This window comes from Nycticebus coucang, chromosome 2 (genome assembly GCF_027406575.1).
Source record: "Nycticebus coucang isolate mNycCou1 chromosome 2, mNycCou1.pri, whole genome shotgun sequence".
NCBI classification, from domain to species: Eukaryota; Metazoa; Chordata; class Mammalia; order Primates; family Lorisidae; genus Nycticebus; species Nycticebus coucang.
Genome location: NC_069781.1, coordinates 51,647,162 through 51,672,624, shown reverse-complemented (window position 1 = coordinate 51,672,624; position 25,463 = coordinate 51,647,162). Strand labels below are relative to the sequence as shown.

The window sequence follows — 25,463 nt, the reverse complement described above, 5'->3', positions numbered from 1 at the left end:
ATCTCCTAGAAAGTAGACCAAAAAAAAAAAAAAAAGAGAGATAGAATTTTTTAACAGGAAAAAAAAAAACAAATTTAGAAAACAAGTTAAATACATGAATAAAAAAATTCAGGAAAAAAGACAGAAAAAAAGAGAGGAAACTAAGGAATTAACTTTTTAAAATTTCCCAGACTTTATGGACATGAGTTTTTATTTTAAAAGCATTCATCAATGGCATGAAAAACAATGGATAAGAGTAGACTGCCTTCCAGACAGACAATACTAGGTCAAAAATCAGAATGGCTACAGACTTCTCAACAGTAATTCTAGAAGACAATAGTTTGAAGCAATGACTTTAGAATTCTGAAGCAAAATTATTTTGACATTAGAATGATACAACCATTCAAATGACACCAGTAGTAGGACAAATAAAATCATTTTCCAGGCTTGGCGCCCATAGCTCAGTGGTTATGGCGTCGGCCACATACACTGAGGCTGGCGGGTTTGAACCCGGCCCGGGCCAGCAAAAACAACAATAACAACTGTAACAACAAAAAAAAATACAGCTGGGCATTGTGGCAGTCGCCTGTAGTCCCAGCTACTTGAGAGGCTGAGGCAAGAGAATCGCTTAAGCCCAAGAGTTTGAGGTTGCTGTGAGCAGTGACACCACAGTACTCTACTGAGCTCAAAAGCTTGAGACTCTGTCTCAAAAAAAAAAAAAAAAAAAAAACATTTTCCAATTTGCAAGGTTTTATTAATACATTTATTAGTACAGCAGTACACTTCAGGAAGATTCTGAAGGAGGTACTCCAATATGGCAACAAGGAAGAAAGAGAATGCTAAAGGATACTGAAAATAGAAATCCAACACAAGACGTTCAAAAAGGGAATTTCAAAGATGCCAGTAAAGTGGCTTGGCGTCCACAGCACAGTGGTTGCAGCGCCAACCAGATATACCAAGGCTGTGGGTTCGAACCCAGCCCGGGCAAGCTAAACAACAATGACAACTGCAATAACAAAAACAACAAAAATAGCCGGGGTTGTGGCGGGCGCCTGTAGTCCCAGCTACTTGGGAGGCTGAGGCAAGAGAATCGCTTAAGCCCAGGAGTTTGAAGTTGCTGTGAGCTGCACACTTTACCGAAGGCGACATACTGAGACTGTCTCAAAAAAAAGTGCTACTAAAGGGAAATCCCAGGATTAATCACACTAGTGACAGACAGACCAACTTGGAAAGTTTTCATTGTCAGGAAGAGAAAATTGTAAAATAATTCTAAGATGCAATTTAGATAATTAACAAAGAATGTGAAGCTGAATTTGTGATAAATACATAGAAATTGAGCAAATGAAAACCAAAAATAAAACAATTATTAGCTACATGGAGACCATAAAACTGTTGAGGAAAAGTTATTATTGTTTATTTCAAGCTCAGGTATATACAGTCACAAAACACTGATTTAGTCTAAATTAAGCTCAAGATACAATAAGGGTCAGAATAGAAAGGATGCATGTGATGGGGCTAGGTAGAAGGCAGAAAGAGAGCTAAATTCTCATATTCCATAGTAGGAACTAATAATGTCTAAAAGAAATAATTTTTTAAATTAAAAAATTGCAAAACAGAACTGCAATTATATGTCTGAGAAAGGGAAATTGGGGTGTGGCAGGAAAGAAATTGTTTTGATTCCTTAACAAACCCAGCAAAACTATTTGACAAAAGACCTAAAGTGAAAGTGATAAGGATTTACAGAAGGGAGAAATCCTTTCAGCTTAGCATGGTCAGGGAAGTTTTAACATATGATCCTAAATCTGGAGGTGTGTCATCAAATATGGGTAGTTTTCAAAAGGCAGAGTAATATAAAGGTAAAGCTGTTGAAGCCTTAAGTCATTTCTCCCAACCCCGAATACTGGGAAAACCCAATTTAGTGTGGAGCCAACTTATAAAGGCCTGAAGCAGTCTGAAACAATGCTATGTACACTTCTCAGTTCAATGTACAACCAAAAAATGTGTCTCTGTTCTGAACAACTTTCAGAAAGTGCAAAGACTTTCTGGGTGGCTTTCTGGGCTTTCATAAAAGATGAGATAGCTAGTTTAGTCTACCCAAGAATAGAACTATTTCTGCCACCCTAGAACTAAATTCTCCCATCATTCCCAGTCCATCCCTACACTAACTACCCTGATCCAGAACCTTATCAACAATATACATGGGAAAGCTAATTTCATTTACTACTTGGCTCCATGGTAAAGCACATTTCATTTACTACTTGGCTCCAAGCATTTTTAAAACTTTGTTAATGTACTGCTATGGTTAAAATGTGTACATGCAAACTTAGTTCTCACTGCAACAGCATGGAGAGGTAGGATCTTTAAGAAGTGATTAGGTCATGAGGGCTTTGCCCTCATGGAATGGATTAATATTGTCATCACAGCACTTAGTTATTGCAAAAGTGGCTTTGTAATAAAAGTGAGCTCAGTTCCCCTTTGCTCTTGTTCTGTCATGCACAGTCTCTTGCCTTTTGCCTTTTTGCCATTGGATGGTGAAGAAAAAGGCCCATAAGAGATACAATACCTTGATATTGGACTACTAGACTCTAGAACTCTGAGAAATAAATTTCTTTTCTTTATAAATTACCTACTTTGTGATATTAATGTCATAGCAATACAAAACAGAACACATATAACATGAAATAAAAATTGTCAATGTATCAGTTCTTGAGGCTACTTCTTTTTTTTTTTTTTTTTTTTTTGTAGAGACAGGGTCTCACTTTATGGCCCTCGGTAGAGCGCCGTGGCCTCACACAGCTCACAGTAACCTCCAACTCCTGGGCTTAGGCGATTCTCTTGCCTCAGCCTCCCGAGTAGCTGGGACTACAGGCGCCCGCCACAACGCCCGGCTAGAGGCTATTTCTTATAAAGTCAAAGATATGGTTGACATACTCTTGTTGGGGTTCATGATAAGGTTAACCACCTAATGACTATGAGACACTCTAACTAGAGCAGTTGTACATGAAAGGTAAAACAATCTTATCTCACCTATTACCAACTATCTAGCCCTGTGTCTGGCAAAATAAGCAAGCAGTTCATCAGTATTAACTGAATACATGAATAAATTTTGAAAAACAAAACAAACAAATCAGAATAATAATTTTTAAAAGTTTCAAATAAAGAGTCATTTCAGCCCAAAGTTCCTCAGGTTCCTGGTAAATGTTACCACTTCAGTGTTTTAAGTTCTTGCCAACATAATACAGTCCTACAAAACCTGTTAAGATTTAAAGAGGATTCAACTATTAAAACAAGCATCTTTTATTTATTCCTTTCTGCAATGTTTATATCCCAATGTTTATATCCTGTAATATACAATTCTACTGGACTCAATGTCAAAGGTAAGCTTAATCAATAATGGTAGTCAGATGCACACAAAGTTACATATTAGTGTTACTAAGTGGTTTGGGATATCACAGAATCTTAAGAGTTACAAGATCGCAGTCATCTCTAGTCTCTTCCAATTTAATACAGGAGTTTGTGCTATAATATTCCTAGTCCAGTGAACTATGGTGTTTTAGCTGAACTACTGAAAAAGCACCCAAACTGATCTACTTCCAGGTTTATCCGTTTCCAATTCATTCTCTGTCAGCGGCAAGGAGAAACTACATTACAACTTAAATCAGATCATGCTACTTCCTACTTGAAACTATTTGGAGGCTTCCACCTACAAACTTCATGACCTAGCTCCTGTTGACTTCTAAGACCTCCCTTCACTTCACAGTGTATTCCCGGCTGCCACGCAGGGACTTTCTTCCAGAGTGTGCTTGCTCCTCCTGCTGCCTAATACCATTCCTCTTCACTCCTCCCTCCAAGACCAGCTTCATACATCAGATGTCAGCTTATAAACAAAAACCTCCCCCCAGAGGTCCTCTCTCCCCTCTATGTTTTCTTCATAGTGCCTATGGCAGTTTTTAATTATTTATTTGCTTGTTTTTGGAACCGTCTTCCCCAGCAGACCATAAGAATGCTTCATAAAAACTGGAAACTTACCTGCTTATTATTACTTTCCAGGATCCCAAACAAACTGGAGGCACTCAATGGATACCAACTGAATTTATGGTTATGCATCCATAGTGCCGGTAGACTTACTAAACAACAAACCTCAGTTGTTCCTTTTCCGAACTGAAATCTGTTTTCTAGATCTTAAATTTCTGGCTATAGTTAGCCAAATCAGGGTTGAACCCTTGAATTTAAACTACACTGGAGCTTTATCTTCAGGTATTAGTGTTTTTGATTTAGGGGGCCACGAACCCCTCTGATAAATCCTTTGAAGGTAATGGCATTCTCTCTCAAGAAAACAGCTCATCCCATACAAGAATATAACATTTGAGGGGTTTCATCACCTATTCCTTTCAAGACCATCACAGATCCGCGACTAAAATTCTAACCTGAACAATGAGGAGAGGATTCAATGGATAAAAGTTCTGAGAACTCAGGTATTCAAAAATTAAATCTAAGAGAAGACTACAGATCAATTTATACGGGGAAAAAAAAAAAAAGAGACCAGGTCAGATGCTTTCACATTACCTCAATTAGGAGGGTGCAACTGACATCAGACAATTTTCAAATCTAAAAGAAACTTGAAAATCATCGTCCAAAAAACTCCCAAAGGGCTTGTCCAAGGTCACTCACTCGTTAGTGCTCAAGTCGGGACAAGAAAGCAGGTCTCTGGTCCCCCAATCTGGAGATCTCTTTCCACTTTAATCTCGCTAGTTTCTTGCACTGCGCGCCCAAAGTGCCAGTACTCTGAGGAAAGGGAGGGAGCGGGGAACAGAGAACAGGCTGGGAAGATGGGGAGAAGGCAAGATAGACAAGGAAGGGTCACTCTCTCCCCACTCGCCGAGAAGCTTGCAACACCGGGGCGGGCAGCACCACTCGCAGCGCTCACCTGTCTGGGGCCCACAGGCGGGTAGTGCGGTCCCGGGACACCGACACAAAGGCCCCCGGCGGATAGCGGCAGCACACCAGGCCCCGCACGTCCAGCTCATGGCCCGGGAGCGAGCAGCTTAGCCGGTACTTGGTGGCGCCGCTCGCCATGGCCAGTGTTGGTCTGGCGCCGGGCCCGGGCACTGCGCGAGGTCAGTCCGCAAGGGAGACCCGGCGTGTGCCGGGCGGCGGCGGTAGAAGGGCCTGCAGGTAAGCGGCGGTCCGAGACCGGAAGAGCCCGAGAGCCGGTGCGGAAGGGCGGCCGGGAAGCGGCGCGCCGAGGCAGCCGAATGACACAGCAACCCTCTTCTGCACACCGGAATTCATCATCGGCCTCAGCCTGACATGACGCAGAGCGTGTGCGTCCCGCCCGGTAAGGCCGACGCCGAGGTGTAGCGTTCTCCCTGCGCTCTGGACCGCTAGCTGAAGCCCGGCCTTTCTGTTTTGGCGCCTGAATCCTGAGTCCTGTTTAAACCCGAGTTCTTCCCGACCCTGGGAGAATTTTTTGTTGTACTTCGGCCCCGGCACTACAAGTCCCACAATGCCGTGCGCCAGTGGGGCTAGAGCAACTGGCGCGCCGAACCCGGATATTTTAAATCTGGTTTCCCCGCGTTACCCTTATCTGAGTGGTTGAGTGAGATTGCTTGGTAATTTGGGGGAATCCTTACCCCCTTTCCACCGGAATCCTCTGAGATTTTTGCAACTAAACCTCTTTCCATTAAAACCAGAAAGCTTGACGCCAAAATGGTAACTATTAATCGTTTCCCTCCGTTTCAAGTAAATCTCCTATTCTTAGCAAATAAACACGGTGGTCAACGTCCATTCTTTTAAAGGATGCCTACTTTCATCTGGCACCTTGTTAAAATGTAAATGCTGATTCAGTACGTCTGGGGTAGAGCTGAGAATGTATGTTTTTAACAAACTCCCGGTGATGCTGTTTTCTACGGAAAATAAAAATCTCAGGATCTCCCAACCCTTTGTACAAAAGGGAGGGTCTATCCTGGAGCTGAGTTATGCAACACCCCTTCCAAATGACTAGCTTTTACTAACTATGTATTAGGCAGAGCCCCAGGAAAGTTAAAAAGACTAAGGCATCTATGGAGGACTGCTCCCATAGATCATTACTCAGGAAATGTTCTCCCATAAACATGGACATGCATATTGTAACTTCAGGTCTGCAGGCTAAGCCTAGCTTCTAAAACTAGTCTTATTGCCCACTGATAATGTGGATTACAAGTTTACCTTCCCAGGTAGAGAACAGAGATCAGTAATTCCTCCACCTACCCAGAGATACCTGCATCATTGACTCTTCCTTTACTCCATTTTTCTCTTAAAAGTTCCATATTATGTAAAAGATAGATTTCCTGGGTGCTAAGTCTTACAAGAATGTTAACTATTCTCTTTACATCCCTTTCCTACATGCTTATCCCCCACCCTTCCTGTTTAAGGGACTGTTTAAATACTAAACCTCCTAAAAACCTCTTTGGAGAAAACATTTACAGATGCATCTGTGGTTTGTATTTTTCCTAGGCATGCCCTAAAGCTAGCATAACATCGTCAATTGATTGAAATCCTTCCCTCAGTCACTCATTTTGGGTTGTCCTATGTCATCATTGGACCACTGTTGAGTGCAGGGATCTTCTTGATGTGTATCTTTACTTTGCTTCCCTTCCACCCACTGTACTCTCACATCCAATTTCACCAACTCTTCTAAATTGCTAAGTCCATTCACACATTTTTGATTTCTCCTATCTGGAAACTCCCAATTTAGGTCTGGAATTACTATTGTGCTGTTTGGTTTCCTTGCCTTAAGTCCTAAAATATTTACTTTTGTTAACTCTTCTGCCATGAATCCTATAAGGATAGAAAGGGAAGCCCAAGGTTAGGCCCAGGCAGAAAGGAATCAAAGAAGCCTAACTAAAGTCTTGGTCACAGAAGAGAATTTTGGTTACCCCCTTTTCGATTTTTGTAATTTTTACCTTCCCTGATTCTACTGAGCACCTGCTTCACCCCTTTCTCTTATTCTCTCTTTAAAATGCTCAGTCTGACTTGGCGCCTGTAGCTCAGTGGCTAGGGTGCCAGCCACATACACCAGAGCTGGCAGATTCCAATCCAGCCTGAGCCTGCCAAACAGCAACTACAAACAAAACAAAACAAACAAACAAAAAAAATAGGGTGGCGCCTGTGACTCAAAAGAGTACAGCGCCAGCCACACAAGCCGGAGGTGGCTGGTTCAAACCCAACCCTAGCCAAAAACTGCAAAAAAAAAAAAAAAAAATGGCAGGGTGTTGCGGCGGGCACCTGTAGTGGGAGACTGAGGCAAGAAAATCACTTAAGCCCAAGAGTTGGAGGTTGCTGTTAGCTGTGACACCATGGCACTCTACCAAGGGCGTCATACTGAGACTCTGTCTCAAAAAATAAAATAAAAAATAAATAAAATTTAAAAAATAAAATAAAATAAATAAAATATCTCAGTTCACTCTGTACAAATTGAGATTGAGCTCAATTCACAATGGACTCTTTATTGCAGTAGTCAACTATGGATTAAAATCTGTCCTCACTACTTTAGTATAGGGTTTTGTTTATCATTGACAATGCAAATACATATATAATTATAAACTATATTGGGTGATATGCAGTGTTAAAATAATTAAAGGGGAAGTCATTAGACTGAGTAGCTGTAGTGTCCTGAGTTACTACGTAAGGTAAATGAAATGTAAACCCAGCCATTCACAGGTAACCAACTGGTCAAGCATTGTATTTTCTTGAACATCCTACCAGAACAGTCCTAATAAGCCAATTGCTTACTTCATTTTTTTAGTGATAGAATCTCGGTCCGTCACCCAGGCTTGAGTATAGTGATGTGATCATGGCTCACTGAAGCCTTGAATTTCTGGGCTCAAGCAGCCATCATGCCTCAGCTTCCTGAGGATCTAGGACTACAGGTGCATGCTACCATGCCTGGCTAAGTTTTACAATTTTTGTAAAGACAGGATATTGCTATGTTACTCAGGATGGTATAGAATTCCTGGCCTGACGCGATCCTCCAGCCCTGGCCTTCCAGAGTGCTGGGATTATGGGTGTTAGCCACCATGGCCTGCCTAACGTCTAACCAATCAAATAATTTCTGTGCTCTGCTTCTGCATTCAACCTATGAAAGTTTTCCTTTCAACTATCTCTGGCACAGCCCCTAACCACTTGGAGTGGTTAATTCATTAACCATTCCACATGAATTCATTAATTCATGAATTACTGTCTGCTCAAATAAACTATTCAAAATTTCTATGTGCCAAAGTTCCTCTTTTAATAGTAGAAAAATACGGGGCACACTGACAACATATAAACGGGTTGGAGAGTAAGGGGGAGATAGAATGAGTGTTAGAAACCTCTTTGAAGAAGGAAATTTGGGTTAAGACTTGAATAATGAATAGGATTTTTGACATTGAAGAACAGAGGAACAAGGATCCCAGGAAGACTAGCAGTGGAAAGGTCTAGAGACAGAAAGGAACCTGACACACAAGTAGTCTCAAAACAAACCTACAATTATTTGATGTAACGTCAGATCTAACATACTATGACCCAAAAGTTAAATAAAATATGGTGCCTACTCCAGAGAAGCTCATGGTCTAATAAGTGAGGTGTATTCCTATTTATTTTTCATCATGAAAAGAGTATGGGTACAGGGATCACTTCTTACTACCCAACTGACCCAAATCACTACCCAAGTGATTTTAAGGAAATTATTTAATTTTTTAAAATCTTAGATATGACTTGGTGTGTGTCACACTTTATGGGGGCAAGACATGATTGCAAGAGGCACTTTACCTAACAGTTGCAATCAGTGTAACCTGGCTTATTGTACCCTCAATGAATCCCCAACAATAAAAAAAAAATCTTAGATATGACATCTATTCTGCCAATTTTAGCTGGTATATAGGTCAGGGTTCTTAATTGCAAGCAACAGAAACTATCTATGGATGATTTAAAAGCAGAAAAGGAATTTAATAAAGGACATCAAATAGCTCACGGACTTTCCAGAAGGCTGAAGAAATAGGCTAGAGGTTGTGCTCCTAGTAAAACCTTATGCATAAACACAGTAACTTACACCAAAACACTGATGCTGGATATTGGTTGGGGCTGATAGAATTTTGCTGTCTTGGAAACAGCAGCCTGAGAAACAGATGTAGTGGCTGTGGCTTTCACTCTCCCTCCCTGAAGTCTGGCTTCTGGTTGGTGTTCAAGTTTTGGGTAGGTGCATGGGAAAAGATGGAAGATCTAGCAAACAATATGCTCATATCCCAGGGTTAAGGAAGACTAAGAAAGCCAGTATCAGTCATTTTCAGTTCCCATTCCAGCCCGGCAAGGGACAAACTCTGCCAACAAAATGGCCAAAAGGATGATAAATGACCATTGCAAATAGGTTGGGGTCATATGAGATAAGCATGTAAAAATGTTTTACAAACTTTTAAAGGAGGACTCAGCCACCTGACACTATTTCCTTTTGTATTGTATTGACTTCAATTCCTTAAAGATATGAGAATGAACCTTAATGTAAATAACATATGAAAACTGGAAATGTGTACGATAATGTTAAAATCCCAATTTGTATGCAATCCCATTTAAACTCCAGTTAAAGAGTTTAAACATAAAAAGTTACTTTATTAGAGAAGTGAGATTTGTGGTGAAGTCGTTCTTCAGTAATTCTTTTTTTTTTTTTTTTTCAGTTTTTGGCCGGGGTCAGTTTGGAAACAGGTTGGAACCCGCCACCTCTGGCACATGGGGCCGGCGCCCTACTCCTTGAGCCACAGGCGCCGCCCTTAAGTAATCCTTTTAAGAACGCTTTCCATTTAATTCACAGCCTTCCTCACAAACTTGGCTCAAAAGAACTCTGATGAAAGGTGGCTTAAAGATGCAAGGCTTCCAATAAACAAGGAGGAACAGAACAGACGGTGCCAGAATCGCATTCATACCAATGTTATATTATGTTTTCCTAATAGGAAGGAAAACTACCACTAATTAGGGGTAAACAAAACAAAACAAGTGTACAATGCTGCCTACCACAGAGTAACTTCAAACAAAAATTTGACCCGTTACAGGGTACCGGTCGTGAGGTTACATAATGATATACAAAAACTCGCTAGAGTTGTTCAAGTAAGGCACAGAGAGGTTGCTCTGGTTATCAAGAACACCCAATGTTCAACTAAAAAGTTCTCTTCTGTTTTCCAAGCTGTGTGGTTCCCCATTTCTTCCACAAAAGCACTAAAGAGGTAACACAAACACAAGTTACTTCTCGAGTCTCGCGAGAGCATCTAGTTCTCGCTCAGCTCGCAGGTACCAGAAACAGAGACAGCAGATTGGCCAATCTGGCTGAGAGACCGCCTCCAGCCCGCCCCCGTTGCCGGGATACGCGGCCGCTAGTAGTGTAGGCCTGAGGGCCGAGGGAAACTGCGCGTGGGCTAACCTGGAGTTGCGAGTGGGTGAACCGATGTGCGCAGCCTGAGAATAAATTCGAGCGCCCCAGGGCCGAGCCTTGCGACCGCCCTCCTGCCGCGCCGGCGGAGGTGAGAAATCCCTCATCCCATGTTGTCTTCCCTCTCTCCCGCGCGGGATATCCTACCTTGGGAGATAGTGATCTCCAAACAAAACAAGTTCAGTTGCTTCTGTTCTTAGCTGTTGCCTTTCGGGTCCCTCGCCGTGCCGGGCAAATCCCCAACTCTGGTCTGGTAAACGGTGCCTTAGAGTCAACCTTCCCTGGTCCCCTGAGGAGACCTGCCAAACCGAGACCAGAGGAAAAGATCCAAGAGCTTCAGAGAGAAAAATCACTGTGGGCTGAAGGATTTTACTCGAAGTAATAAATTTCTATCACATGGTCACAGTGGTGGAACTTAGCGTCTTTCCACTTCGCGTATATGAGAACGACTGGCTTAGGGAGCATAATGATAATGGTAATTATTAGGAACCGGATCAACAGTTCAGAAAGGTAGGACTCACTGCTGCACTTCTATTTTAGAGGTGATGAAACATCCTCTTGAGGAGTTAAGTAAGGAGCCAAAATTATACAGCTAGTCAGACCTAGAGTTTGTATTCCCATCTTTCTGGAATCAAAGGCCAGGCTGCTTTCTCTGTGTCAATAATTGGTTCAATATAACCCCAAACTTAGTGACATATTTGTTATTAACACATCTCCTTCTTCTTTTCTTAACCCAATGGGCCTGAGCTAATGGAAAGCTTTTTTCCATTACAGTAAAGCAGTCGCAAAGAAAATTTGGTGGAAGTTCAGTATATTGTCCATTTTCTCAACGTTACCAGAAAAGCTAGAGTAATAGTGACTGATTCCACTAGAAGCAGATTTTTATTGGATTAGTTTTCTTTTGGAGAAACCGTTTTGATTGTAAACCTTGTCTTCCTTTTAAAATGTCATTTCATGAAACTCCTTTTTCCATTTGAAATTATTCTTTTGTCTGCAGAGTTCAAAAGAATCAGGAATCTAGACAGGATGGGAGAATTGTTAAGTTTGGTGTGAACATATTCAAATTAAGTGATAATGGGATATATGAATGGAAATTTTCAGTAAATAATTTTGAAAATTTATAATAATTGATGCTGAGTTTAAAGGACAGAACTGGAGAAACTCATCTATAAGCCATCTATAAGGTTATAAGAATGGAAGATTGCAGAAAGATGCAGTCCAAGGACTGATCATGGATTAAAAAAGAAAATCCTCATAGGGTACTGGGCATAGGGTATAAGAACTATTTAGTTCAAGAAATGCTTTATTTTGTTTTTAATAATTTAGTAAACTTTAGTGGCAGCGTTTTCATGTGGGAGAAAACAAAACATACAAAAGAAAACAGAAAAATTCTGCCTGTCACTGAGATAGATGAGGGTATAAAGATGAATCAAATTTAGCCCTGCCTGGCTCGGTGCCTGTGGCTCAAGCAGCTAGGGCACCAGCCGCATACACTGGAGCTGGCAGGTTCGAATCCAGCCCGGGCCTGCCGAACAACAATGACAACTACAACCAAAAAATAGCTGGGTGTTGTGGCGGGTGTCTGTAGTCCCAGCTACTTGGGAGGCTGAGGCAGGAGAACCACTTAAACCCAAGAGTCTGAGGTTGCTGTGAGCTGTGATGCCAGGGCAGTCTACCAAGGGCAACATATAGAGACTCTGTCTCAAAAAAAAAAAAAAAAAAATTTAGCTCTTCCCAACAAGGGAGGAAATACTTAAGCATATTCTTTTCATTGGTGTGATAGGTACTGAGCTAGAGATGTACATGGTAGGATATCTATTGAACAGGCCTATAAACTCAAATTGAAGAAGGTGTAAGGGTGGTTGTGAACAGGCAAAGTGTTTGTTAGGAAAGGAGACACTTAAAGAAACTGGTATAATAGTCTACATGGGTCAGTGATGCTCTAAACTGGCCAGTACTATAAGCAGAGAGAGAAAGATACCTATTAAACATTTATGAACAAAATCAGTAAGAGCCCCCCCCCACCACCACCACCAAAAATCTAAAAACCTCTATAGGACTTTATGACCAGCTATGGGAAGTGAGGAAGAAGGAGAAATCAAGGACTAAGTTTCTGACTGTGTGACTAGGAAGTAGTTACTAAGAGGAAGAGAAAATTTGGGGGATATAATTATGAGTTTAGATTACATATGTTTATTCTGGAATATGTAGACAACATCTAAGTGGAGATATTAAGTAATTTGTATATGAACACCTCAAACTGAGTGAGAAAGGTCTGGACTAGAGATATGGAGTTGTGAGTCTTCAGCTTATTAAGTGTTGAAACCCTGAATGTGGATGAGGTGGAGGATCCAAGGAGGATGTAGAAGAAAAATTGATTGTGGATGGTATCATAGAATTTAACATGGTAACAAACTGAAAGAAAGAAGAAAGTTTCAAGGTATAAGTAGGAGCAGGGATAATGCCTTAAAAGAGATGGGATAAAAAAGGATAGATCAGAATAGGGATAGATCTTGAACAAGAGAAGGGTTGGGTATTAAGATCGTCTTATTGGGGGGTGCCTGTGGCTCAAGGAGTAGGGTGCCAAGCCCCATATACCTGAGGCGGCAAGTTCAAACCCAGCCCCGGCCAAAGACTGCACAAAAAAAAAAAAAAGATCATATTATCAAGGATCAATAAAATAATTTCTGAAATAAGGGTCCAGCTAAGATTGTTGACTATCATTTTGCAGTATTCCAGTCTGTACAGTTGTGTGATGTCCATCAGCAATGTTCAGCAATCCAGTTTGGATGTAAAGGAGGGTTTCTGATTTTGCCAGATGGCTTAGAGAAAAGTTTGAGGATACAAAGTAGTTGTTGGTGCTCATGAGACAGTAGTTTCATGTAGAGAAGGAAGAGAGTCCTTGAAACTGCTCTTGTCAAGGTCACTACCAACTCCTTGGATAGAGACTTCAGTGGACATTTCACTTTTTATCTTACTTGAATTCCCAGCAGTAAATTGCATAGCTGAACATTCCTGCCTTCTCTTGGAATCTCTGACACACACTCCTGGTTTTTCTCTTTGCTTTCTGGGCTTTTATGTTCAATTTCTTATGACAGTTTCTCCTTTCCTGTATGCGCTGTATGTATTGACATTCCTCAGTACAGAATCTTGAGCACTATTTTTTCTCCATGTTTTCTCTATAGATCAATATTTTTATAACTCTTTTGCATGATTTACAATAGAATACGTTTTTATGTTGCAGTCCAGTACATCCATTTGTAAATTTATATGACTATAACTGAAACAAAAAATTTAATGAAACAATATCTATCCTTCACATGTTCAATAAACTATTTTGATTTTTATGTTTTATTTCATGTTTAAAACATATTGGTCATCAACTGCCGGATTGTTTTCATAATCCACTAAGAAATTATGACCAACAACTTGAAAATTGCTATTCGTTAAGTTGTTAGGCAGAATTTAAGTAATAGTATATTCTGATAAATAAAGGTAGAGGGGCTGATGAACTGGAGAGAATGAATGAATTATGGAAATGGTTTAAAGGCAAATATAGTAGCAATAAAGATGAGAAAAGGGTAGAAGGAGAGAAGAGTAAGGTAAAAAAGTATTTCATTTGAATAAAGTGTTTCAATTAAGATGTTTGAGATAAAACAATTCCAGATGATGACATGCTCCATGTCTGGTCATGGCTATGAATAACCAAAACAGTTAAAATAGTTACTGAAATTAAAGTCAGGGAACTGTAAATCTAATGTATAAGGTGTTGGATATAGCATTGAAATGGAAGTCATTTAGGATGATGGTAAGATTAGAAAAGAGAAGCTGTCAACTAGGTACAAAAGACTTTAGTAAAGGTGGAAGAGAGATAATGAGGTCACTACAGGTAACCACAACCAGAAATGATCAAGGCAGTATGGTTGCTTTCCCTAATCCTCAAAGGAAGTAAATCCTGTTCATTTTTTTTTTATTATTATTGTTGGGGATTCATTGAGGGTACAAGAAACCAAGTTACACTAATTGCATTTGTTAGGTAAAGTTCCTCTTACAATGGAACAAATTATTCTTAGTAAAGCATCACAAGAATGGAGAAGGATGAATCTTATGTATCCTGTTTGTTTTTTTAAAGATGTAGAAGAAAAATGTTTTGAAATTGACACTGTTGAGCAAGGAGAACACCACCTCCTTTGCTTTGAAATTGTGGAACAAGAAGCTAAAACAGTCTTCACTACTGAAAGTGTTCCCTTCAAGAGAAGCCAGGATTCTGTTAAAGTAAAGACTAAGTAATAGGAAGTACTTGGAACAAGATTGAAAATATAGGAGAGTTAATCATGGGCCAGAAAGAACAGAGAAAAGATTAACAGAGATGAAAAATGCTGGATATATCAGGAGAAGAGAACTTACACCAGAGTATGGGATGAGAACGTAAAAGAGATAACTAGATGGGCTTGTGTTTTGGTGAGGTAATAAGGAGAAGAGGATGGACTGTTGTAATAAATGTTAGTTCTAAATGGAACGTTAATGTCACATTTGAAGAAAATTAAAGCAGGCTAACCTTGGTAGTGTTACCTGGAATGGCAATTTCAAGAAAAATTGTTGTGAATTAAATCTTTGAAGTAAGGGTACCATGGGGCGTTAGTGTCTTGCTATAGAAGAAATCAAAGGGGGAATTGAACTATGTATTATTTCCTAACAGGGTTTAAAGTGAATAAACAATGGCCAATAATAACAAATCTTCAGGAGGTCGCCCTGTTTCACGAGGTGGAATTGGATTGACAGGAAGGCCTCATTCTGGAATACGACCCCCATCAGGAAATATTCGAGTGGCAACTGGAGTAAGTTTAATACGTATCTGTTGAATATTTGTGCATGTATTTTGGTCGAAATTGGAAATCCTCTTTATGATAAATTCTATTTTATTATTCCTTTATTCTATAAGCGTATTATTATACATTGTTTATTTTTTGGAAAGCATCTAGAACAGCGGTTCTCCACCCTGTGGGTCATGACCCACAGGAACTGTATTAAAGGGCCGCAGCATTAGGAAGGTTGAGAACCACTGATCTAGCAGCATAAATGTGGAAGAACATTTGCAAGACATTAGTGAGGTAAGATGGCTGTTTTTACAGATGCTCAAAATTATTTTAAAGTTACAATAATTTAAGTGGTGTAATATATTGGTTGCAGAATCAAATGAAGCGTAATAGTACAGAAACTAAATCAAGCATATTTAAGAATTTGGTTAATGATTAAGATTGCATTTCAAATTAGTTATAAAAGCATGGTATATTCAATAGAACATTTCAATAACTAGTAAACTGTTTAAAACTACTTTTGATCCCCCCCATACCTTTTGTTAGAATTTGGTATAGCTTAGAAACTTGATGTTTTATAAATGAAGCCATAAATGTACTAGAGGAAATTGTAGGAAGTTTTTTCTTTTTTTTTTTTTTTTTTTTTGTAGAGACAGAGTCTCACTTTATGGCCCTCGGTAGAGTGCCGTGGCCTCACACGGCTCACAGCAACCTCCAACTCCTGGGCTTAAGCAATTCTCTTGCCTCAGCCTCCCGAGCAGCTGGGACTACAGGCGCCCGCCACAACGCCCGGCTATTTTTTGGTTGCAGTTTGGCCGGGGCGGGGCCTGAACCCACCACCCTCGGCATATGGGGCCGGCGCCCTACCGACTGAGCCACAGGCGCCGCCCGGAAGTTTTTTCTTTTTTTTGGCTGGGTTTGAACCCACCACCTCCATGGGGCCAGCGCCCTACTCCTTTGAGCCACAGGCACCGCCCTAAGCAAGTATTTTTTTTTTTTTTTGTAGAGACAGAGTCTCACTTTATGGCCCTCAGCAGAGTGCCGTGGCCTCACACAGCTCACAGCAACCTCCAACTCCTGGGCTTAAGCGATTCTCCTGCCTCAGCCTCCCGAGCAGCTGGGACTACAGGTGTCCACCACAACGCCCAGCTATTTTTTGGTTGCAGTTTGGCCAGGGCCGGGTTTGAACCCGCCACCCTCGGCATATGGGGCCGGCGCCCTACCGACTGAGCCACAGGCGCCGCCCAGCAAGTATTTTTTTATAAGCTTTCTAAAAATGACAGAAATACCAAGTGCTGAAAAGGAAAGTATTTTTATATTCATATACTTAAGTTTATAAAAATGGAAAACAATAAAAAATGAAGAGTAATGACAAGTTGGTAAAAAAGTTTTATAATATACATAGAGTTAAGAATATTAAAATTAAAAAGCAAACTTTTCTAATTTATAAGAGCTCTTTCTATATTGAGGCTATAAACCTTATGCCCAATCAAAATTTCATGAGATTTCTTACAGAGGATGGGAGGGGAATATCATTTTGAAACTTTACTAAAATTCATCTAGAACACAAACCAAAAAGTAGACATAGTACAATACTCTAATATAAAAATATATTTAAAACAACAAGTGAAACAGTATCCTGATTGCCACAGGAACCTTGAAATAAACTCTAGTAAACGTTAAGAGCTTAACACAGAGAAGAGCGTCATAAATTCATAAATCAATAAGAGAAATACATCACATTAGAAAAAGTTGGATGAAATTTAGAAATGGACAGTTCTAAACAGAATATCCTATAAAGGATTATTACATTTTCATTATTTTTATAGTGGTGAAAAATTGGAAACAACCTAAATGATGTAGTGATAGGTGAATCTTAAATTGTCTACCCCTGTAATAGGCTATTATGTAGTCATTAAAAATTATTTCTTGCCAAACATGAAAAAATGCTCATCGTCTCTGATCATTAGAGAAATGCAAATCAAACCACCCTGAGATGTCACCTCACCTCAGTAAGATGACCCCACATCACAAAGTCTCAAAGCTGCAGATGCTGGCATGGATGTGGAGAGAGGAGAACACTTTTACACTGTTGGTGGGAATGCAAACTAATACAGCCTCTTTGGAAAGAAGTATGGAGAATTCTCAAAGAACTCAAATTAGAGCTTCCATTTGATCCCATAATCCTACTACTAGGCATCTACCCAGAAGAAAAAAAAAATCATTTTGTCATAAAGACATTTGCACTAGATTATTTATTGCAGCTCAATTTACAATTGCCAAGACATGGAAACAACTTAAATGCCCATCAGCTCAGGAAGGGATTAACAAATTGTGGTATATACATACCATGGAATATAATTCAGCCATAAAAAAGATGGCGACTTTACATCTTTTTTATTAACCTGGATGGAGTTGAGCACAGACTTCTTAGTAAAGTATCACAAGAATGGAAAAGCAATTATCCATTGTATTCAATACTAACATGAAGCCAGTATACAATCTTATCCATGCCCACATAGGAGAAAAACTCATTTCAGTTCAAGTTGGAAGGGGCACAAGCAGAAGGGAGAAGGGAGAGGGAGTGGGATACTCTCACTTGAATGGGCATGGTGTGGGGGCGTTTGGCACACCTTTTAAGAGCAGGACATAACTACAAGAGGGATGCTACCTAACAAATTCAAGTACACACACACACACACACACACACACACATATATATATATATATATTTTTTTTTTTTTGCAATTTTGGCTGGGGCCGAGCTTGAACCAGCCACCACGGGTATATGGCGCCCTACTCCTGTGTCACAGGCACTGCCCCAAATTCAAATATTTTGATCTGGTTGTTTGTACCCTCACATTAACCTGAAATAAAAATAAAAATAAATAATTAAAAACATTATTTTCTGCCTATAGTCCGAGCTATCTTGAGGCCAGAGGATCACTTGAGCCTAGGAGTTTGTGGTTGCTGTGAGTTATGAAGACACTATGGCACTCTACCTAGGGCGACAGAGTGAGACTCTGTCTCAAAAAAATAAATAAGGCCGGTGCAGTGGCTCATGCTAGTAATCCCTGCACTCCGGGAGGCCAAGGCAGGTGGATTGCCTGAGCTCATGGGTTGGAGACCAGCCTGAGCAAGAGCAAGATCCCATCTCTAAAAAATAGCTGGGCGTTGTTGCAGGTGCCTTAGTCCCAGCTACTCGGGAAAAAATAGCTGGGCGTTGTTGCAGGTGCCTTAGTCCCAGCTACTCGGGAGGCTGAGGCAAGAGAATCACTTGAGCCCAAGAGTTTGAGGTTGCTGTGAGCTATGATACCACAGCACTTTACTGAGGTGACAAAGGAAGACTTGTCTCAAAACAAACAAATAAATAAATAAAATAAAATTATTTTCTAAGATATTTGAGAAAGTCATAGAATTTTATAATACTGTATTAAGTTAGATTAGAAAAGCACTGTGGTGTCAATTTAACATATAAACATACATTTATACATACATAGGAAGAAATGAAATGGAAAGAACTGAGTATACCAAAATAACCGTAGTAATTACTGTGATGTTCACACAGGTGGTTTTGACTAACTCAGAAGATGAATAGGGCCAATACATAAGCTCTGCCAGTAAGCTAACTGCAATCTACAGATAATGCTGGGTCCTGTGTTTAATTTATAAGAAAAGTACCAGTTTGGGGATGGAATAATCTTTTTAAAATCAGGTTTTCTAAAAGTTTTCAGAGTTTTAGAGTTTCAGGTAACATCACATCATCAACTTAAACAGAAATAATTTTCTAAAGTCTTCATAGATATGATCCTAAACTAGGGTATCTTTTTCTTTTATTCTGGTAAGATTTCATGTTTGTTAACTGAATATAAAAGAATCTGACAAATGAGTCACCTTCTATTTGCCAGGCACTTTACCTATTTAAGGTTTGTAGTTTTGAAATAATGATTGTTATAAAACATACAAACAATGGAGAGCTGTCAGAATTATTAATACTTCCTATTTCAGGTTTAACCACTGTCAATAGTGTGGCGTGTATCTTCCGGAATTTTTTTCTATGCATTTACAACCACACAAACACACATTCATTTTCATGCTTTTGGTTTGTTCCAAAATCACGATAGTACTATATACATTGTTATTTATCTTGTCCTTTCCTTTTGGTAATATATTGTGACTATATTTGTATTTGAATACATATGCATCTATATAATTCTTTTTTTTTTTTTTTTTTTGAGACAGAGTCTTTCCTCTTTTAGAGTGCAGTAGCATCATCTTAGCTGACTGCAACCTCAAGCTCCTGGGCTCAAGCAATTCTTTTGCCTCAGCCTCCCATGTAGCTTGGACTCTGGGTGCCAACCATGATTTTTCTATTTTTAGTAGAGATGGCTCTTGCTCAGGTGGTCTCAAACTTCTGAGCTCAAGCAATCCTCCTGCCTCAGCCTCTTGTAGTTCTGGGATTACAGGCATGAGTCACTGAGCCCAGCCTACTTCATTCTTTTTAGTAGTATAGTTTTAATTTATACTTTCTTCTCTATATTTTCACCTGGTAAAGGGAAAACAAAAATAGTACAGTTATTTGAGTAATTCTCACAGTTACATTTGCAGAAAACCCAAAAGGAAGGTTTATCAAGAGGAGAGATTTAGCATTCTCTGCTAAGATCACTCAAAATAACCCGAACTTACTTCATTTGAATTTATAGTTGACAGTGTTCTGTGTCCAAACCATTGTGTGTGTTGTTGCTGGGCCCCATATTCAAAATAATTCCCAAGTAATTCGCAGAATCACTTAAGAGCTATAATTGATAGGATTAAAGGCTGCTAGATAACAGAATCTAAAATGCCAAAATGGATGGCAATGGTTATATCCATCCCCTATCTAAAATTTCTACCCTGTGCTTGATTTACTACTTTATGTTTTAGTAGAGAGGAGAGAATCAGAAAAGGTAAGAAAGATAAAGAGAAAAAGGAGGGTAATCTTAGAATAGTTTCAGTTTTTTATTCTTTCCATGCCTATATATTCTATATGAACTGACAAGAAGGGAGCCTTTTGTCCTTTCCTTGGGGTACATAATGTTACATTAGATGTTACAGAACTGAAGTAGAGAATCATGTTGAGTAACAATTTTAATACTTGCTGAATGACATAAGCCCTCTTTTTTTTTTTTTTTTTTTAATTGAAGCAGAGTCTCACTTTGTCACCCTCTGTAGAATGCTCTAGTGCCGTAGCTCACAGCAACCTCAAACTCTTGGGTTCAAGTGATTCTCTTGCCTCAGCCCCTAGGTAGCTGGGACTAACAGGCGCCTGCCACAATGCCCAGCTATTTTTAGAGACAGGGTCTCACTCTTACTCAGGCTCATCTGGAACCAGTAAGCCCAGGCAATCTACCTGCCTCCCTCTTCTGCCCCCCAGAGTGCTAGGATTACAGGCATGAGCCACTGTGCTAATGGCCATCTTATGATGGAATTAAATCTGTTTTTTGTTTGTTTGTTTTTTTTTTTCCAAAATGAAAATTTTCTTTTTTTTTCCCCCTGATTTTAAAGGTAACATATACTCATTATAATAATGTTAAAAACACCAAATTGTATAAAGGAGAAAATAAAAGTCAACTATAACATTATTATTACTGTTTTTGTGTGTGTGTGTGTGTCGTTTTCTTTTTGTTTGTTTGTTTTGTTTTTTTGAGACAGAGTTTCACTTTGTTGCCCTCAGTAGAGTGCTGTGCAGTCTTAGCTCACAACAACCTCCAGTTCCTGGGCTTAGGCGATTCTCTTGCCTTAGCCTTCCAGATAGCTGGGACTATAGGCGCCTGCCACAATGCCCGGCTATTTTTTGTTGCAGTTTGGCGGGGGCTGGGTTTGAACCTGCCACCCTTGTTGTATGGAGCCGGCACCCTACCCACTGAACCACAGGTGCCACCCATTATTACTGTTTTTTTATATGATCCTTTAAATAATTTTGTTTTATGAAAATGGAATTATAAATATTCTTCTGTAAAGTCCTTTTTTATGTACTGTAATACAACTTGTTTCCATTTTCGACTGTGGACATTTAACTCCTTTCCAGTTTTGAGGTATTATAAATAGTACCTACATGTAAAGTTTAAGGTTTTAGTGAAATATATTATTAAATATTCAAAGAATTTTAAAATGAATAATAGTATTTAATATTTCAGACATTCAAAAATATAAGGAATATTTTATAAATTTTACTGTTCAGAATTTTAGAAAAATTCTCTTTACAGTTTTACAATAGTGGAAGTACAGTGTTTTTTTTTTTTCATTTTACTAAAAATGAAATCTTGTTTGTCATTTAGATGCCACCTGGGACTGCAAGACCAGGTTCTCGTGGTGGTCCCATAGGGGCAGGTGGAGTTCTGTCTTCTCAAATCAAAGTTGCTGATCGTCCTGTCACACAACAAGGTTTGAGTGGAATGAAAACTGGGATGAAAGGTATCTGTTTATGAAGATGAGTATATTTTACATAAAAGTATAGTATATTATAAATCAGAGTTATAGCATGTAATATTACATACAATTATAGTGTGTAATCAAAATTATAGTTTGTAATTCTTATTCTTTCATTCACAAAATTGTTGTGAGGGTGAAATAACAAAATATATATGAAAGTACATTGTGAACTAGAAAGCTATGTAAATATAAAAGCTATTTTATTTTCATTTTTCTTAACATGAAACTTTAAGCTCAAGATTAAAAGTTAGATTCCTAGTACTATATGGAAATATTCTTTTTTTTTTTTTTTTTAGAGTGCCCTGGTGTCATAGCTCACAGCAACTTCTAACTCTTGGGCTCAAGTGATTCTCTTGTCTCAGCCTCCCAAGTAGCTAGGACTACAGGTACCGCCACAACACCTGGCTATTTTTAGAGATGGGGTCTTGCTCTACCTCAGGCTGGTCTTGAACTCATGAGCTCAGGCAATTCACCCTCCTCCACCTCCCAGAGTGCTAGGATTATAAGCATGAGTCACTGCGCCCAGCCTTATGGAAATATTCTGAAATACTTATTGATAGTTTCCATATCAAAATGACCCTATTAAAGTATTTGTGTATTTATGAAGAGTCAAGAAATGTTATCTCTTTCTGATAATTTAGTACTCTGTTACAATGTTTAAGTAAGAAAATAAGAGGCTGCGTGCGGTGGCTCATGGAAGGCTGAGGTGAGTGGATTGCTTGAGCTCATGAGTTCAAGACCAGCCTGAACAAGAGCAAGACCTGTCTCTAAAAAATAGCCAGGCATTGTGGTGGGTGCCTGTAGTCCCAGCTACTTGGGAGGTTGAGGCATGAGGATTGCTTGAGCCCAAGAGTATGAAATTACTGTGTGTATGATGCCACGGCACTCTATAGAGGGTGACAAAGTGAGACTGTCTCAAAAAAAAAAAAAGAATAGAAAATGAGGAGGCTAGCACATAGATTTATACTGAATCTCCCATTATGCTTCTCTATGTGTGTTTAAACAAGCATAATGGTACAGTTACAAGTCAAAAAATTGATCTGTGGTGTGTATATATATATATAAAGAGCTTTTCTTTTCTGTTTTTGTGACAGATGATTTATCAGGAATGAAGATATTCCTCTGGCACAAAATTAATTATTAATATAAGACATTATACATACTACTTTTATAATATAGTATGTCACTCCTTTCAGGAGACTTAAATTATCTTTGTTATAATACCATTTAGCTTGCTAAAGATTACAAACCAATTGATTATTTAGAAATGTTTGCTTAATAATTAGTATGAAAATACTAGTTAAAATTACATAATAATTATCTGAACTTTAAAAAATATAAAAAGTTATTCAGAAATGTTTATATGTTTAATATTACTTATGAAAAACATTGAGGGTAAAAAACATACCAAAATTTTATAGTGAATTCATCAAATATTTTTCATGGTATTAATTCCTCTTTCAAAACAGAACCAGTGTCATTTAAGATAGTTTCTAACAATATACCTCAACCTCAAAGCCTTACATTAGAGGTTTCTTAGTTTCTACCATTATACCTCAAAGCCTTATATGAGAGATTTCTGATTGTTACTAATATGTACCACTATCTGCTGTGACTTTTGTTCTTAGCTGCTGTATATCCCCTTTTCTCATTATAATAAGGCATTACCTTTCTATTCTTAGCATAAACCTTACAGTCAGTACTCCCCGGACTCATACACTTTGCTGGGCATTTCATCTCTCAACAGGGATTGAGAATTTATCTTCGCAATACTTTCTTAGTTCTACTGAAATGTAAAATCATGTTTCTAAAAAAGTCTCTGAGAAAAAGAAAACATAGTGTCTTGCTCACATTGAGAAATATCTGCACTGTCCAATATGATAACCATTAGTCACATTTAGCCACTTAATTAAAATTAAGTAAAAATTCAGTTTCCCTGTAATACCAGCAAAATTTCAAGTGTTCAACCCTGAACACTGTCCATTTTCTTACAAATTGTTAGTGTAGAAATTTCTATCTTTGTATAAAGTTCTTTGGGACAACTCTTCTAAATTCCTTTAAACTCAGTAGCGGCTACTTGTCTGTAGAGTCTACTTGTCTTAACAGCCCCTCCCCTGTCCTATCCTTGTGATCTTAATTCAAGCTTCCCTTATGTCATGATTCTAAGATGTTAGTTTTCCTTTCCATTTCGGGGATTATTCTTGATTTATTAGGATATTCATGAGTACTCTATGAGAATTGTAAAGTGTATTCTGGTTGTGCATTGGACTTGCTATAAAAATGGCATTTTAAAACTGAACATTAACACTTAAAAACTTTTTTTTTTAGGTCCCCAGAGGCAAATTTTAGACAAATCTTACTATCTTGGGCTTCTTAGGTATGTTAAATAAACACATCTTTTCTGTGCATGATCAAGAAGTTTTAGCTGTGGTACTTTTCAAAATAATTAGGTATCTTTTGAGTTTTAAGAATTATTTTGCATTCTGACATAATATCTGGTTGATTTCACTATATTCCAAAATACATGTGATAATAAATTACACTGAAAATTCTAATTTTATATATTTGCATGTACGTGAAGTATTTATTTTGTGTCAGTCCTTTGTGTTACTATTACAAAGTACCTGAGATTGGGTAGTTGATAAATAAAAGAAATTTATTTCTTACTGTCTGGAGACTAGGAGCTCCATGATGAAATAGCCAGGAGGATCAGTGTCTGGTGAAGGAAATGTAGGCGTCCTCATGGTAGAAGAGGAGGGCAAAGAAAGGCCTAGTTAGTTTTCTCCAGCTATCCTACCCTACCCTATCCTATCCTATCCTATGCTAGCCCATCCTATCCTATCCTATCCTATCCATCATGCCATGCCATCCCATCCCATCCTTAGTGTCTTGCTGTGTCATGCCAGGCTGGAGTACAAGTGCCAGGATAGCTCACTGCAACTTCAAACTCCTAGACTCAAGTGATATTCTTGCCTCAGTGTCATGAGTAGCCAGGACTGCAGTTACATGCCACTATTAATATTTTGTTTTTACAGACAAGTTCTTACTGTGTTACCCATACTGGCCTTAAAACTCCTGGGCCCAAGCAGTCCTCTACCTTGGCCTCTCAAAGTGGTGGAATTATAGGCATTAGTCACCATGGCTAGCCTTTCCAGCCTTTTATAAGGCACCAATTCCATCCATGAGGGCAAAGTCCTCAGGGCCTGATTACCTCATAAAGGCCTTACCTCTTAAAGCTATTGTCTGGAGATTAAGTTTCAACTTAATGAATTTTGGAGAGAACATAAACATTCAAACCTTAGCATATTTAAAGTTAACTTTTTTTGTGGGGGTACAGTGTACATTATTTGAGTGATAGATACACCAAAAGCCCAGACTTTACTATACAATATATATGTGTAATAGAAGTCAACTTGTAACACTAAATTTATTAAAAGTTTTTTAAAAGGAAAGAAACAAAACAAAAAAGTTTACTTTTTCATCTATGATAATAATTGTTAATGCTTTTTTCATAATTACTCTAAAATATATTATCATATCATTAAAATGTCACCAGTTGCTCTAATAAGAAAAGGAAATGTGTACTTAATGATACTTCAATCAGTGCAGAGTTTTACATAAATATATATATGATTAATTGCTATAAATGTATTCCATTTTGAATTCATAAGCTTTGTTATATGTCTTTGAATATGTATCTCTAAATTAGGAACTTTTTTCTTATTCTCTTACTATTTTCCCTGCACAGATGTCCTACTATC

The 25,463-nt window shown here is 38.7% G+C and overlaps 2 protein-coding genes across 5 annotated transcripts in view; one reads left to right on the top strand and one right to left on the bottom strand.

Moving 5' to 3' along the window:
- PLAA (phospholipase A2 activating protein) overlaps window positions 1-5,436 on the bottom strand; it is a 40,213-nt gene extending 34,777 nt beyond the window's left edge. The window contains exons 1-2 of one of the 3 annotated variants that reach the window (XM_053571097.1): window positions 4,907-5,045; window positions 4,651-4,800 (exon numbers count right to left, since the gene is read on the bottom strand). Coding sequence is in view for 1 of the 3 variants with exons in the window: in XM_053571090.1 (XP_053427065.1) it covers window positions 4,907-5,055 (149 nt within the window). In the remaining 2 variants the exon portion in view is untranslated. Of the gene's footprint in view, window positions 1-4,650; window positions 4,801-4,906 lie in introns of all 3 variants that reach the window. The other 2 variants (XM_053571108.1, XM_053571090.1) reach the window with 2 other exon arrangements.
- The window catches only part of IFT74 (intraflagellar transport 74), a 164,128-nt gene that overhangs the window by 49,715 nt on the left and 88,950 nt on the right, over window positions 1-25,463 (top strand). The window contains exons 1-4 of one of the 2 annotated variants that reach the window (XM_053571119.1): window positions 10,350-10,505; window positions 15,114-15,252; window positions 21,549-21,684; window positions 24,031-24,079. In XM_053571119.1, coding sequence (XP_053427094.1) covers window positions 15,133-15,252; window positions 21,549-21,684; window positions 24,031-24,079 — 305 coding nt within the window. In that variant the 5' untranslated portion in view covers window positions 10,350-10,505; window positions 15,114-15,132. Of the gene's footprint in view, window positions 1-10,349; window positions 10,506-15,113; window positions 15,253-21,548; window positions 21,685-24,030; window positions 24,080-25,463 lie in introns of those variants that run through there. The other variant, XM_053571127.1, reaches the window with a different exon arrangement.